The sequence below is a fragment of the Scyliorhinus canicula genome, chromosome 16 (assembly GCF_902713615.1).
Source record: "Scyliorhinus canicula chromosome 16, sScyCan1.1, whole genome shotgun sequence".
NCBI classification, from domain to species: Eukaryota; Metazoa; Chordata; class Chondrichthyes; order Carcharhiniformes; family Scyliorhinidae; genus Scyliorhinus; species Scyliorhinus canicula.
Window position 1 is genome coordinate 51,012,988 of NC_052161.1, and position 16,079 is coordinate 51,029,066.

Sequence of the window (16,079 nt, forward strand, 5' to 3'; positions counted from 1 at the left end):
CCGGAAGCAGAAAGCAGCAGCGGAAAAGTAGGAACAATTCTGGGGCTCAGCAGAAGCATGGAATTGCAGGTCTATATCAGAGTGCAGGGGGCTCACAACTGCCTCACAACTGGGATAACCGGTGAAAAAGGTTCGCAAGGTACAGAACTGCTTCTGAATTACACAAAAAGATCAAAAAATGATCAGGTCAGTACACCACGCAATTGGACCTATCGCTGATGTGACAGCATAGTAGGGAGTTGAGAGTTAAGAGGTCCTGTAAGCTTTCAACTCTTATTTCAGTGTTTGTCAGAAATTACTAATAGGGAGGACTAAATTTAATAAGAGAAAGCAAAGACCGGGAGAAAACATATGTTCGTTCATCAATGACCACTATAGGCTGGCTGGCAGGGAACTGTGATTATGAAATCTTAAAAGATGACCTGATTCATAATGATTGTAGTCAGAGTCCTAGATGAAGCATTATCACATCTCTTACAAGAGAGGATTTAACATTACAAAACACAATGAAGATTGTGAGACAAACAGAACTCTGGAAGCAGAATTGGATGTTCATTTGTGGGAAAGGAGAGATCCCGTAGAGAAGATCAAGTGAAACCGTGCAGTTTGTGGGCCATAAAAGGAAAAGCATTCCAAAGCCTAAGCCTGCCCAAAAAGGGGGAAAAGTGCACCAACTGACATTTTAAACTGTCTTTGGTGTGGTGCGAACAAACAGCACAATTGAGAAGAATTTCCAGCGGGGTGAGGGGTGGTGGGGGAGAATGCCACACTTTGGAAAAATAGGCCACTTCAAAACTGTCGCTCATGGGCGGCATGGTAGCGCAGTGGTTAGCACTGTTGCTTCACAGCGCCAGGGTCCCAGGTTTGATTCCTTTTTTAAAATAAATTTAGAATACCCAATTATTATTTTTCCATTAAAAGGGGCAATTTAGCGTGTCAAATCCATCTACCCTGCACATCTTTGGGTTGTGGGGGTGAAACCCGCGCAGACACGGGGAGAATGTACAAACTCCAGAAGGACAGTTACCCAGAGCTGGGATTCGAACCCGGGCCGTCAGTGCCGCAGTCCCAGTGCTAACCACTGCACCACTGTGCTGCCCTCCCAGATTTGATTCCTGGTTTAGGTTACTGTCTGTGCGGAGTCTGCACGTTCTCCCCATATCTGCACGGGTTTCCTCCGGATGCTCCGGTTTCCTCTCACAAGTCCCAAAAGATGTGCTTGTTAGGTGAATTGCACATTCTGAATTCTTTTTTGTGTACCCGAACAGGTGCGGGAGTGTGGTGACTAGGGGATTTTCACAGTAACTTCATTGCAGCCTACTTATGATAATAATAAAGATTGAGAATTAAAAACATTGACAACCAGTAAAAAGGGGGTGAACATTTTTGAACAGAGCTACATACAAGGAGTGGAAGAACCACAAACTGAGGAATTGACCTTCCTGGGGGAGATAAATGACACAGAAAACATTTATTGGGGTATTAAATTTGAAGTGGAAGGGTACCTCACAGAGTTTAAACTAGTCACAGTGGTTTCTATTCTATCAGATGAAGTTAAATGGCTCAAACAGGTTATATTGCAACCCTCATCTATCAAATTATTAAATCCTTGTGGGTGAAAGGCCGACTCATGGCAAAGTTGAAATACAAAGACCAAAAAATCCTTGAACCTCAACATCATTCAAAATTAAAATGGGTCTCTACTAAGAAGAAAGGCATGTCTAAAATTGAAATTAATCTATAAAGTAGATGAAGTTGCTGATAATAACTATAAGAAGTCTTACAACACCAGGTTAAAGTTCAACAGGTTTGTTTCGAATCACTAGCTTTCGGACCATTCCTCAGGTGACATTTTCATCCAAAGTTCTGTTTCTGTTTTAATTTCAGATTGGCAGCATCTGCAGTATTTTCCTTTTGCAAATAATAAGATTCAGTGGGTGACCTGCATTCACCCCACTTTCAGCGAAGCAATCTAAAATCGGGCACTGGTGTTCTTATGATTTTCTTCTGTGGAGCTGAACATTCACATCTGTTCCTGTCTATCTATTCTACTACATGATTCACGTAAAGACTCATATGCGTGAACAAAGGGCATCCCGAACCTCAGATTTTTCAACATTATGAAAAACTATTGCTGGCTGCAGTACGTTGAATGAATTGTGTGCTGGTTGTTGTGCGTTTATACAAAGTACCTTCTGCATCTTTGGCACTTACGACTGCAGTTTGGTTGAGTCCAGATGCATTCCTCAAAGGGCACTGAAAGATCCTGCAATGTAGAAATCCCAGGGTGTGGCAGAACTCTCCCTGCCGTCAAAACAGCAGTTTTGATTGCTGATTATATCTGGAGGCAATAGATGGCATATGGCAGCAACAGCTTCCCTACTTAACCTGCACTTCCTTGGGTTCTGGTCGTCTGAGAGCCCGTGATAGCTGACCCGGAGCAGTGCACTTTGAAGCTGGCACCATGCGATGGCTTTTCCGTCTGTCCTTTGCAATGGCCTGTGCACTCTCAGCCTGTCAGCTACTCTCCCTCTTCAGCTCTTATTAGAGGTTGTCACTGGCTGTTCCTTGCATGTTAATGACGTCCGAGCCAAATGAACAATGACCAACTTAAACTGAATTGTGTTCAGTTTTCTGCTCTGTTGAATAACTACACTCATGAATATGTTGCCAGCTAGCACTGAGTGCAGAGATTTGCCAGGATGTTGCCTGGGCAGGAGAGGTTTAGCTATGAAGAGATATTGGAAAGACGGGTTGTTTTCCATGGGGCAGAGGAGACTAAGGGGGGGACATGATTAAGATATATGAAATTATGAGGGGCATAGATGGAGTAGATAGGAAGAAACATTTCCCCTTGGTGGAGGGATCAAAGGCTCGATTTAAGCTAAGGGGCAGGAGGTTTAGAGGGGATGTGATGAAAAGCCTTATCACCCAGAGGGTGGTGGGAGTCTGGACCTCACTGCCTGAAATGGTGGTAGAGGCAGAGACCCTCATAAGATTTAAGAAGTATTTAGATGTGCACTTGCAATGCCAAGGCATACACGACAAGTGCTGGAAAATGGGATTATAACAGTTAGGTGGTTGTTTCTGACAAGTGTGAATGCGATGGGCCAAAGGGCCTTTTCTGTGCTGTAGACATCTAGGATTCTTTCACATTATCATGGCACCAATATCAGTCTGCAGAGTTTAACTGTATCACTTTTGAGGCAGAAAAGGACTTACAAAGCGAGAAAATGTATTACTCCCCAGAATGAGGAAAAAGGACTGCAGTAACTTTAAAGAATGCAGTAAGAACAAATGAACTTCGCAATTATCGCTAGTGTCATAAATTATGCACCTGGCACATAGGATTCTTTGTTGCTCAGTCATAACAGCAAGATTATTGCCAGACTTGGTCCTTTGAAATCAGAGTGAAATGTGGTCTCAGTATATCTTGCTTCATGTTTCTTTGGCTCAGGTGTTACGATCAAGTGACATCTACTGAGAATTGATCTGTTGTCAAAGGAAAATAAACAGATGAGATTGAAACGCCTCTCACTGTCTCACAGATTTTATACTTATAAGCCCTGATTTAATGACACTGAAAGTAAAATTGGGCGAGGAATAAGTTATATCGCTTGAATTTACCTCCCCATTCCGCTGGATGGGTAAGGGTAGAATCAGGACTTTACACTGGAGCCTTGAAGAACCAGTTGGTGCTAATTGAATGCCAACAACTCACTGAAAATAAAACGGGTCATCACTGCCATTAAAACAACTTAGTAGGGGCTAATGAGTGTGTTGACCAGTTTGGTAAATTAGTGGAGTGAGACTGTGTATACACGGAAAAATAATGGCCTGAATTTTGCGCTTCTCGGGCACGCAAAGTCGGCGGGTTTGGAGGTGAATGTAGAATCTGTTCACGGATGGGATGCATTGTTATTACAATTTCCTGCTGACTGGCCAGTTAAGGTCTGCCCAGCATGCAATGCATTCTCGGGTAGGCTGGAGGAAGCAGGTGGGGGTGGGAACAAGTCGGCTACCCGGGGCGGGGTGGGGGGGAGGACAGAAGGCTGCTGGGGGGTGTGGGAATGCTGCAAGAGCGTTCTTCTCAGGATCGAAGAAGAAATATGGACTTGGTGGGCTACAGAAAGTAGCATGGCAAGACCAATGCCTGAGTATCCTCACAGAGGAGGGTAGTGCCAGGTGTGATGTCTTCATGCCCAGAGATGGGAAGAGGAGGCTGCCGCAAGACAAAAAGAAGGCATGGAATGAGGTGGCCGTCCAGGTCAGTGAGCACGGCATGGTGTGCTGAACATGGATACAGTTCGGCAAAAGGTTCAATGCATTCAGCAAGGGCAATGTACAGAGATGGCATGGAACTCTGTGCAGAGATATGTATTTGGGTGGTCATTCTTCATCACCCTCACAGGGTGTGCCAACTTGCACTGAAGCATGCACCAGTCAAGCTGGGCGATCTGCCCGCATGAGTGCTTTGAAGGATGGGATGTACGCCGTTGTCCGCAGCGCTTCCGATCGTGCAAATCCCTGCACAGCAGCCGGCTTTTCATAACGTCAGCTGCAAGCGGCCGGGAACATGTTTTTAAAAAGAAATTCGGCAGCATTGCGCATGCGCGCACGATGATCAGTGCGCATGCGCATATTGGGCAAGCATGCGCAGTGCGGCTGCTATTTTTTTTAACGGTTGCAGCTTTTTGTTTTACAAGTTCAGTAGTGGTTTTTATTATTTATTCATTTAATTTTTGTTTATTTATTTTATTCATTTTATTTTTTTAACAAGTTCGGGGGGGGTTTTATTCATTCTTTTCATTTATTTTATTCATTTATTTTTACAAATTCAGGGGCGCGGGGTGGGGGTTTATTTGATAAACTTTTACAGGAAAAAAATTCAGAACTTTGGACAGATGGAGACTCCATACTTTCCGAAACCGGAAGGCTTCACCTTCATCCAACAGGTTCCATTGGAGGAACGTGTCCGATGGCCAAAGGGACCCAAAACCATTTCCTCCATTTTTGTCAGCAGCAAACAAGGTAAGATAAAATGGTGGGTCACGCAGGTCGGCCGGCGTGGGTCGCGAAAGTCAGCTGGCGTGGGTCGCAAATGTCGGCCGGCGTGAGTCGTGAAGATCGGCAGGCGTGGGTCGCGAACGTCGGCAGGCGTGGGTCGCGAAGGTCGGCCAGGTTGGGTCCCGAAGGTTGGCCGGTTGGTAAAAATGGGTCCCCGGAAAAAAAGTTTGAAGAACACTGCTCTAAATTTAAAAAAAACACTGGTATCTGGCATCCACCTGACAAAGCAGAAAATTGTGTTGTTATAGCCTGTTTAAAGAAAACAGGACAAGTCCAAAATCATAGGGTCATCTCAGCTGAAATGGAGATGCCAAAACACTCCAGTCAAGATGGCACCATGATGCAGTTCTCATTGTCACATCAGCTCACCCAGCACACATACTAACAATGTGATGATTGAATGTACTGACATTTTATCTTCCTCCTGCAGATGCATCATCTGCAAGAAGCTCCTGGGACCCCTAGATCCTTGCTTTAAACCCAGAGGAGAACCCACTCTCACCTGTACCCGTGTCACATCCTCTCTCTGAACCAAGTACCAGCACAGAGACCAGCACATCAGTGGGCTTGTTCTTCGGCAATGGTAGTGCATTGGGAGGAGAGCATGGTACACTTGCATGAGGAGCTGGCAGTGGCAGAGTGTACCCTTGGTGTCGTCAGTTTGAGGGCTGCTGGAGATCAGGGAGTTGCTGCGTTCAAGGGAGATGATGAGCCTCTGGAGTTCTCAATTAGGCAGCATGATGCTTGATGTCCAGCACGATGCATGGGAAGATCTGGCAGAGACCCCTGACGGTCTGCATACCATGATCTCTGTCAATGGGGAGTCCATGCGGTGCATGAGTGGTGCGTTGACCCTGAGCACCGAGTGCACAGCCTCCTCCATTGAGAATGTGGTGATTCTCATGGAGAGACAGCTCCAGGAGCAGAATCATGGGTTCCAGGGGTTACCCTCGGGCCTGCAATCGTACACCGGGCACCAAGATGCAGTACCTGAAAACGTACATTTAAGGCACCTTGAGCACAGTAGGGGCTTCTCACATGTGACTTTATTTCTCTTCACCTTTCAAAACTCTCTTGATGTTGTGATAATTAACACCAGAAAATGTGATATTTGTTCCTTGCTTCTTTGAAAGTTACATAAAAATTGATTTTGTTTTGATAGCCTGAGAATGTGTGAATTTTTATATAGGTACGGAGGCAGCAGCGGCGTTTGAACTTTATTGCGTAGACTGCAGTTGGAATTTGGGATTCTGAGTTTGTGCATCACAAATGTCTTGTCCCGATGAAGCGCCCTTGGCATGACCTGGAATTGATGCCATGGCAGGCTGGCTGAAGTTACGCATTATCAAGGCCTTCCTGGTGCTACTGCCTCCCTGAAATTCCTGACGTCTACCCTTTACCCCTTGTGCCTTACGGCTCCTCTGTGGATCCTTCCTCTGTGGCATCTGAAGTTGCCTCACGATCCTCAACATCCAGTGCATTTCTCCCTTGCCACCTGTTCAGGGGATAGTCCTTGTCACCCAGGGGTCATTCTTCCAAGCATGTGTGCGTTGCAAGATGTAAGCATCATGTGAGCTGCCAGGGTAACGGGCACAGACTTGTAAGATCTATTTCTTGTAGTCGCAGATTAACCGAACATACATTGAGTGAAATCCCTTCTCGGTCACAAAGGCTTCCGGCTCACTTGCTGGCATCTTGCTGGCCACATGAGTACAGTCGATGGCACATGGATGCAGGGTGAACCTGTAGTTATCGTGAAGCCTCTGGCTCTCTCTGCCTGGCTGGCCTCATCCATTAAGTAATGAGTGAATATCATCACCATCAGAAGAACAGCATTAGTAGCCTTGATGTAACTGTGGGCATCAGATTGAGACACACCACAGATCCCCCGCTGACCCTGGAAAGAAACGGAGGATTAGATGTTGAGGGCCACTGTGACCTTCAGAACCAATAGTAGGACGGCTAGCTACATAGGTGGAGGCAATCTCCGGTCCAATCATCTAGCATGTGGTGGTGATAGTGTGTCTGGAAAGGCGGAACCTCTTTTATCACTGTACCTCAGACATGCTGTGGTAGTTGCTGCCTGTATACTCTGGCTGCTGACCCTTCCACTTTTCACTCCCGACTGGCCTTGCACCAACTGCACTGTCCTCTTCTCGCACAGGTTGTGCCCTGCAGTCACCTGCCTCCTGGCCCTCTTTTCCACCTGAAAGGAGGTCCCACCAGCTGACTGTAGAATTCCCCGGGATCAGAAATGCACAAATCACTGTCTTATGAACCTAAGAGTATACTTCGCTGAAATCCTCAGACGAAGGTGGCAAGAAAATGTATTCTAAAACAAAGCTATACACACATGGAATGCACCAGAAATGACAGAGAAACCTCAAGGTGCAGAGATTTTACAGCAAATAACTCTGACCTCAAGAGACAGCCTTTGTTCCAGGTTTTTTAAAAATCCTGCCCTTGGATGAGAACTCGAGGAAGTGTGTTGGCTGCCTGCCCATGTTGTCTATACAACAAACGTAAAATTGCACAGTCAATGTTAAATTCCTTTCAATTAGTAAACTAATGGCCTGAATTGACCTTTATGCATCAGGCACGCTCCGACTCACATGCACGTTCAAATTGGGTCCTGCCATAGCCATTTCCAGGCTCCTGCCCGTTATTGAGATTGAAACGCTGGAGCTAAAATTTAGCTTGTGTGCTCTGGGAAAAAAATTAAGCAAGATATGGTGAGTGTGGAGTGCCGACAGCCCCTTAAAAGAGAGCTGAACAAGTTGCTGAGGGAGGGGACTGTCTAAATTTAATGAGATGAGTTGCTTGTTAGTCAAAATTGTGATGCGGTATTGGAGACTGTGGTCTCCTGGAGTTTACTTCATCATTTTAAGGAGTCGTTGAATGATTTCACTTATCTTTAATAAATGCCCCTGGCTCATTCAATCTTTGTTAAAGGGTGGATGTAGTGTGCAAGGTTGCACTCGGAAGTAAATGAGCAAGTATTGAAGGGCATGTTGGTCTTTTGCATTCTTTTTATCCTAATGTTGAATATTGGATAGATTCATTGCATGATATGGATATGATTTCTTAATGTAAGCTGCAGTTCAACAGATTGTGCTGGGCTTGATAGAAAAACTTTTATTGACCTGGAACTTGCAATAATATGGCAAGTGACAGCATTCCTCATTAATACCGGGTAGAACTAATGGCAACTTCTGGCACAAATACATATGCAGTTAAACACCAGAAATATGCTGCTAGTGGAACCCTACTCCATCACATGGTGCTCTGTTGCTGTTTTTGCAAATTGGCATGAGATGGAACAGATTACCCACCGTCCCCAATGTTAAACCTTGTTTGGAGAGTAGAATCTGAGTTTTTAATGGCATATCCATTCATAATTGCTGTTGAAAAATCCTTTCTGGCTCTGTTTTCTTTTTTAAATGTGGAGTCTCATTCCCTCAGAAGAAAATTGAAATGTTGCAGACTTTAAAAAAAATATACATTTTAATTTTCTGCTTTCACTGTTTAAGGCTTTCCACTTAATCCTATGTGTGTATTTGGATATTTGTTCCCAGTGATTTCACCTCATTTATATTTCCTGCTGTGCTGTGAGAATGTTTCAGCTTGATCGCTGGTTGATCAGTCTCCTTGCTGCCTGCGATGTTCACAGATTCAAGACATTCCCTGTGGAGGGTGCCAATTTTGAACTTGTGTCCAAAAATATGTATTCCAGATCCTGCTACAACTTTATCAAGGTGTTTGGCGAATTTTGTTTCTTCGCCACTGACCGGAAAATCTGCATTAGTGCCATTACCTAGATATTTCACCCACCGGCTGCAAGTCATTTCTAATTCGTAACTAGCCGTACATGAGAAAGATGCCAGTATTTTGTTTAGCAAGGGCTTGGTAATGCTTTTCTAATTGCCTAACCCACTTCCGGTGATGGGGATGTGCTAAGAGGACACACAAAATGTGGCTCTCCATCTAAGAATTCAATATTAGGCACTTTATGTCAAAAATAGCCGATCAGAACCGCGAAAAAAGCATTGCCTCACCCTCTCCATCGAAATACAAATAGCGATGCCGAACAACAATCGGAAAGTCCAGAAGCCTAAAAGAGGCAAAAAGCAACAGAAGTCTGAAGAAGCAAGCGAATGGGATGGTGAACCCATGGGGCGAAGAAACTCTGGCCACACCGGAAAAGAGGGACAAACACGGAGCTCCTCTTTGGCAGAGGGCAGGTGGAAGAAGTTCCTCACCAGGGAGCTAAGGGAACTCAAAGAGGATATCAAGGTCGATATAAAGGCAGCAGTTAGGGTGGCGGTCATGGAATCACGGTGGCCCTGGAAAAGGCGGAGAGGCAACTAGAGGCCCAGGGGAACATCAAGGTCTCAACAGACTGGATTGTCGCCCTGAAGACAAAGATAGCAAATTTGCTGGCGATTCAAGGGAATCTAAAGGGGAAGATAGAAAACCAAGATAACTGGTCGTGATGCCAAAATCTGAGATTAGTGGGCTTGTCGGAGGGAACTGAATGCAGGAACCCCACAGACTATAAGGCTGCGATGCTGGGAAACCTGATGGGAAGGGACAGCTTCCCCAACCAGCCTGAGATAGACAGAACCCATAGGTCACTCCGGTCGAAACCCAGGGGTGGGAATAGCCGAGGGCAATAATTGGCAAAATGCATGGTACCAGGACCAGGAAAGAATCCTATGCTGGGCCAGGCAGACAAAGGCCTGTAACTGGGAGGGACATCAGATTCGGATGTACCAGGACATTGGGGCAGACCTGGCCAAGCGCCGGGCAGAGTTTAATAGAGGAAAGGTGGCACTGTTCAAAAGTAGGGTGAAGTTCAGGATGCTGTACCCAGCCAAGTTATGGATAACTTTCCAGGGCAGGGAACACTACGGCATTTGCGGACACAGACAAATTCATCCAAGAGAATGGGCTGGGAAGGCAGCAACAGAAGAAATGGTAAAACAGTCACCCAGAAAGACTGAAATACAAAGAGACGATTTGTGCTGGACTGTATTGCTTGGCTCTGAAACTGAAAGCTAAAACACAGAGAGGAAGGGCTGAGGGCAGCAGAATGCATGAGGCGGGTAAGAAGAAGAGGGGGAAGAAAAGAAGGATAGGGTGACCACCCCAGGAGGAGAGGGGGGGCAACACACCAGGAAAGCTAGTGCCAGGAGATACAAGTCGGGGCGAGGGGGGGGGGTGTGTGTGTGTGTGTGTGTGTGTGCAACGGTGCATCTCCCGCCAGAGAGAGAGTGCCTGGTGAAAGAGGGGCGTACACCACCAACGGCGGGATAGTTAAGGGGGTAAATGAGGGTGGGAGGGGGGAGAGCTGGGGAGAACAACAGTAAGGAGGGGGGAGGAGGGAGGGGGAGTAGCAGAACCATAGGGGGAACAAAGGGACAAGGGAGGGGAAGGGCCCGAGGCTGGCTACAACAGGTAGCACATGGCAACAAGAAACAAAATGGCACCGAATGCAGGCACTTTGGAGGGTCCCTAAACTAAGGGAAACCTCAGAGTGCAGGGCTAATCCACATGGCGTACACATAGTTTGCGGTCATGTTAGGCGGCCCTGGACAAAGAGAACCCCAGAGCACAGGGGCCCAGCATTATGGTGAGCACGGTGACTGCGGCCATCTTGAATGACCATCTAAGCAAGGGAAACCCTGAAGTGCAGGAGCGCCTCCACAAGGTATGGTTGATCCCGCAGAAGAGGCGGGGGGAGGGGGGGGGGTGTTCTGTCGCCCCATTAAAATGACAGAAACCCCCCCCCCCCATTAAAATACTCACCTGGCATGTCAGGGTACTTAACGGCCCAGTTTAAAGATCCCGAGCCTTTGCCCCTGAAAAGAATGAAATCCAACATCATCTTCCTCTAAGAGACACACCTGAGGGAGAAGGACCGACTGCAGGTAAGAAAGGGCTGGGTAGGACAGACGTACCATTCATGCTATGGGACCAGAGCTGGGGATAGCCATACTGCTCAGTAAGAGGACAGTACTTACCGCGACGAGGATAGTTACGATGCAGAGGGACGGTACATCATGATCAGCGGTCCCTGGAAGAGGCACCAGTGGTCCTGACCAACCTGTACGTTCCCGGCTGTGAAGATATGGAGTTAATTTTTAAAAATAAATTCAGAGTACCCAATTATAATTTTTTTCCAATTAGGGGACAATGTTAGTGTGGCCTATCCATCTACCCTCGAAATCTGTTGCGTTGTTGAGGGTGAGACCCACGCAAACACAGGCAGAATGTGCAAACTCCATACGGCCACTGACCCAGGGCTGGGACCGAACCAGGTCAGCAGCGCCATGACTCAGCAGTGCCACCTTGCTGCCCTGATGCAGAGTTCATAAAGAGGACCGTGGCGGAAATCCCTGACATATACATGCACCAAATAATAATGGGGGATTGGGAATTTAACTGTGTTCAGAACCCACGGACGGTCAGATCAAACCCAAATCGGGGAAGACCTCAAATATGGAAAAAGAACTCGGCACATTTATGGAGCAGATGGGGTCAATGGACCTGTGGAGGTTCACACATCCAGGGGAGAAGGAGTTCTCATTCTCCCAGGGAGACAAGGTATACACACAGAGAAAACGGTGCTTTCAGGGATAGTGAGAGCGGAATACTCCGCGATCGTAATCCCCGACCGCACTCCACACTACATGGATGTGAGTTTGGAGGCAGGCCGTACCCAACGCCCCCCCCATGGATGTTGGATATGGCCTTCCTTGCCAACGAGGCTTTTTACAAGAAAATATCACAGGCCATAGATGGGTACATTGCCAATAACTAGGATGGGGAGGTCTCACCCGCTACGTTCTGGGAGGTGCTGAAGATTGTGGTCAGGGGCGGGATCGCTTATAAAGGATGTAGAGACAGGCAGGAGAAGGTGGCTAGGCAACAACTGGTTGACTCCATACTGGACTGGCAATATTCCGAGGCCCTGACCGTAGAGCTTCTGGCGGAGTGGAGAAAGCTGCAAATGGACTTTGACTTGCTCTCCACGAGGAAAGCAGTGCATCAATTCCTCCAGACACGGGGGACCTTTTATGAACACGGAGACAAAGCCAGCCGCCTGCTGGCTCACCAGCTGAGAAAGCAGCCAGCCACGAGGGAAATAGCTAGGATCAGGGACAATAACGGCAGGCAGGTAGCCGAGCCAAGCCGGAAAAGGTCAACAAATTATTCGAGGCCATCTACCAGGGGGCTGTAAACCTACGAACCCCCCGAAGGGGACTCGAGGATGAAGCAGTTCTTTGACGAACTGGACATGCCAGCCATGGGGAATTATAGAAAATAGGAGCTGGAAGATGGATTCCCGGCGGACTTCTACAAAAGATTTGCGGCAGCACTGGCCCTGCACTTGCGGGAGATATTCAAAGACTCGCTAGCAAGGGGCACTTTGCCTCCAACACTAGCACAAGCCTCAATCCTGCTGATATCCAAGAAAGGCAAAGACCTGACCGAATGCGGGTCCTACAGACCTATCTCACTGTTCAATGTAGACGTGAAAATACTGGACAAGATCCTGGCTAGGCGACTTAAGAACTGCGCACTAGAGGTGGTCACAGAGGACCAGACCAGCCGGCTTTGTTAAGGATAGGCAGCTAAAATGAACATCAAGCACCTGCTGAACATAATAATGACCCTGTTCGATAAAAGAACAAGAGGTGATCATCTTCCTGGATGCAGAAAAGGCTTTCGACATAGTTGAGTGGAAGTACCTCATAGAGGTACTGGAGCGGTTTAGGCTTGTAGCAGGGCTCATCGCATGGGTTAAACTTCTGTACATCACTCACATGGCAAGCGTGGGGACTAACACTACCAGCTCTAAATACTTCCATCTGCACAGAGGCACAAGGTAGGGATGCCTGCTGTCCCCGCTTCTATTCACCCTGGCAATTGAGCCACTGGCGATCGGCCTCAGAACAGTGAATGATTGGAAGCGGTAAGAATCCAAGGATTTCCAAAAAAGTCCTGCAAAGTCTGGGTTACTGGGTTATGTGGATAGGGTGGAGGTGTGGTCTTAAGTGAGGTGCTCTTTCCAAGGGCCGGGGCAGACTCGATGGGCCGAATGGCCACCTTCTGCACTATAAATTTTAGAATTCTATGATTTAGAAAAGTCATGCTCACCGCTGGAGAAACAAGGCAGAAGTGGGAGGAAGAATTAGGCACGGAGATAGGGTGGGGATTCTGGAACGTAGCACTGAGCAGGGCCAGCTCTTCCTGCGCAAGGCTAAGCCTCATGCAGTTTAAAGTGGTCCACAGAGTACACCTGACAAGAACCCAAATGAGCAGGTTCTTGCTGGAGGTGGAGGACAAGTGTGAAACGTGTCAGGGAGGCCTGGCCAATCACGCTCACATGTTCTGGGCATGCTCCAGACATTTCGGGTTCTGAACAGTCTTCTTCGAGGCGATGTTCAAGTTCGTGGGGGTGGGGGTGGCGCCGTGTCCAAAAGTAGCAATCTTTGGGGTATCGGATCAGACAGATCCTCATACGGGAAAGAGGGCCAACGCCCTGGCTTTTGCATTCCTAATTGCCCGCCGGAGAGTCCTGCTCGCCTGGCGATCAGCAGCACCCCACAGCTGCAGACTGACTTTGACCTGTCAGAATTTCTCCATCTGGAGAAGATAAAATACACAATCCGAGGGTCGGACGATGGCTTCCACCAAGCATGGGGACCATTCATCAGCCTGTTCCAAGACCCGGTTGAAGGCAATAACAAATAGAATGGGGGAGGGGTTAGGAGTGATGCACGGGAACCACTAGGTTCCATCAAAGCAGACAGGGGGGAGAGACAAAAGGAAACGGCAGGAGGAAACCCAGGGGGTGATCGACAGGGGGCCAGAGGGCCCCTCACAAGTTATAAAAGCAAAACAAAGACAAAAGAAACCATCTATGGTGAAGGGAAGGGCTTAAGATAGGAGCCGGAGACAGTAGAAAAGGGGGGAGAAACAAAGTGGGGGAGGAGGGGGAGTGCTGTATGTAATAACCATTTCATTCATCTCTTGTACAGTGCAAAAATGTAAACTTGAATAAAAATATTTTTTAATAAAAGGAAAAAATAAAATAAAAGCATTCTTATGGGAGAATTGCACCCAATGTGGCTGGGTCAAAATTCTGGAATTCCCTTCCTACCAGCACTGTGGGTGTATCTACACCACATGGACTGAGCGGCTTATCACCTCATTCTCAAGGACAATTAATAATGGGCAATAAATGCTGGCCAAGCCAGCAACTTCCACACCCTGTGAAAGGAATTTAAATAAAGCATGATTATGAAACTATGTAAAGGCCTATTGTCCCTTTCATACTGAACAAGCAGGAGCAAAACAGTTAATTTCTTATAAGACACTTTAAGAATACAATGACAGTGCATTTGGCCATTAACAGACCAACCACAGAGAGATAGGTATACATTTGATTTCCCCACACTCATTTCACTTACATGAGAGAGGATTGGTGGGGTTGCTGAGCATTACTTCACCAGGAAGAACATAAGGGAGGTCATCCAAGGCGATTCTTGTACATAGAATCATAGAATCATAAAATTTACAGTGCAAAAGGGGGCCATTCGGCCCATCGAGTCTGCACCGGCCCTTGGAAAGGGCACCTTAAATAGGCCAATACCTCCACCCTATTCCCATAATCCAGCAACCCCACCTAACCTCTTTTGGACACGAAGGGCAATCCACCTAACCTGCACATCTTTGGACTGTGGGAGGAAACTGAAGCACCCGGAGGAAATGCACGCAGATACGGGGAGAACTTGCAGACTCCACAGACAGCGACCCAAGCCAGGAATCGAACCTGGGACCCTGGAGCTGTGAAGCAACTGTGCTAACCACTGTGATACTATGCTGCCCATCATCTGCCAACTGGTGTTCTGATGTGACTTTAGATCAGATTCTAGCAGCAGGTTGTCGTCTCTCTTGAACAGGTTGAATATTTCAAAGTGCGGCTCAAGAAAGCGAGAGGTGGGGGAAAAGTTAATTTTCAAAGGAAGGCAACTGCTGGTGAGAAGTTCTGAAAGAACAAAATGAGTCAATTTACCACAGAGTAAAGGTTTGAAAAAGCATATGGCATAAAGAGTACACCAGATATGGTGTGTCCATTTTATACGGGTTATAATCATTTGCAGAAACTAAAATGCAATGAATTTCTTTGCGTGGTGCATGTCATTTTGTTTGCTCTCACTACCTGACAGGGGGTACAATGGCGCAGTTTGTAGCCTCCCTGTCTTTATGCCAGAAGTCCCAGATTCAAGTCTCACTCTCGGGCTTGATCGCCAAGGAAGGTTTGCTCCTAATGCCGCCAAACAATTATCAGCTTGTAAATCCTTCCAACATACATCAGTGGCACGTGGTCAGAATGGAAAAAGTTCTTAGTGAGCCATGTGATGGAAAGAAATTGAAGCCTCTACCATCACTATCCGTTACTCCGTGGCTCAGTTAGCTAGATGGCTGGTGTGGATCTGATTGTTTCCAACAGCACCGGGTTCGATCCCCATTCAGGCTCGGGTATATGAAAATTAAAAATGAAATGAAAATGAAAATCGCTTATTGTCACGAGTAGGCTTCAATGAAGTTACTGTGAAAAGCCCCTAGTCGCCACATTCCGCCGCCTGTCCGGGGAGGCTGGTACGTGAATACGGGTATATTTGGGGTCCAGCATCCTTGCCTAACCGTAGAGGTTCTGGTTCCGTGGGTGGGACCTGCCTTTGGGCAGAGAGCTCAAGAAGAAGAAGAAGCAATATCTGGCACTACACCCAGCAACCATCTTATAAATATTTTAACATGTCCTTGCGATGCTAATCTGATTGAAACTGGTGACTTTTCTTATCAATGAGGTAGCAAAAATGTTGCACTTAATAGGATGTAAGTGATGATTTGAACTGAGGCACTGGACAGAATTTGAACGAACCGCTAGCTACACTTAATCTTCTGATTCAATGTTAAGATTAAAAACATAAATATTACAG

The 16,079-nt window shown here is 46.9% G+C and overlaps 1 protein-coding gene across 3 annotated transcripts in view; it reads left to right on the forward strand.

Annotated features, from left to right (window-relative positions):
• LOC119979536 (kinase non-catalytic C-lobe domain-containing protein 1) overlaps positions 1-16,079 on the forward strand; it is a 261,428-nt gene that overhangs the window by 17,809 nt on the left and 227,540 nt on the right. The window contains exon 1 of one of the 3 annotated variants that reach the window (XM_038821916.1): positions 4,189-4,267. The exons of the other annotated variants lie outside the window; for them this stretch is intronic. Within the exon in view, the coding sequence (XP_038677844.1) occupies positions 4,199-4,267 (69 nt within the window). The 5' untranslated portion in view covers positions 4,189-4,198. Of the gene's footprint in view, positions 1-4,188; positions 4,268-16,079 lie in introns of those variants that run through there. 3 annotated transcript variants of the gene reach the window in all.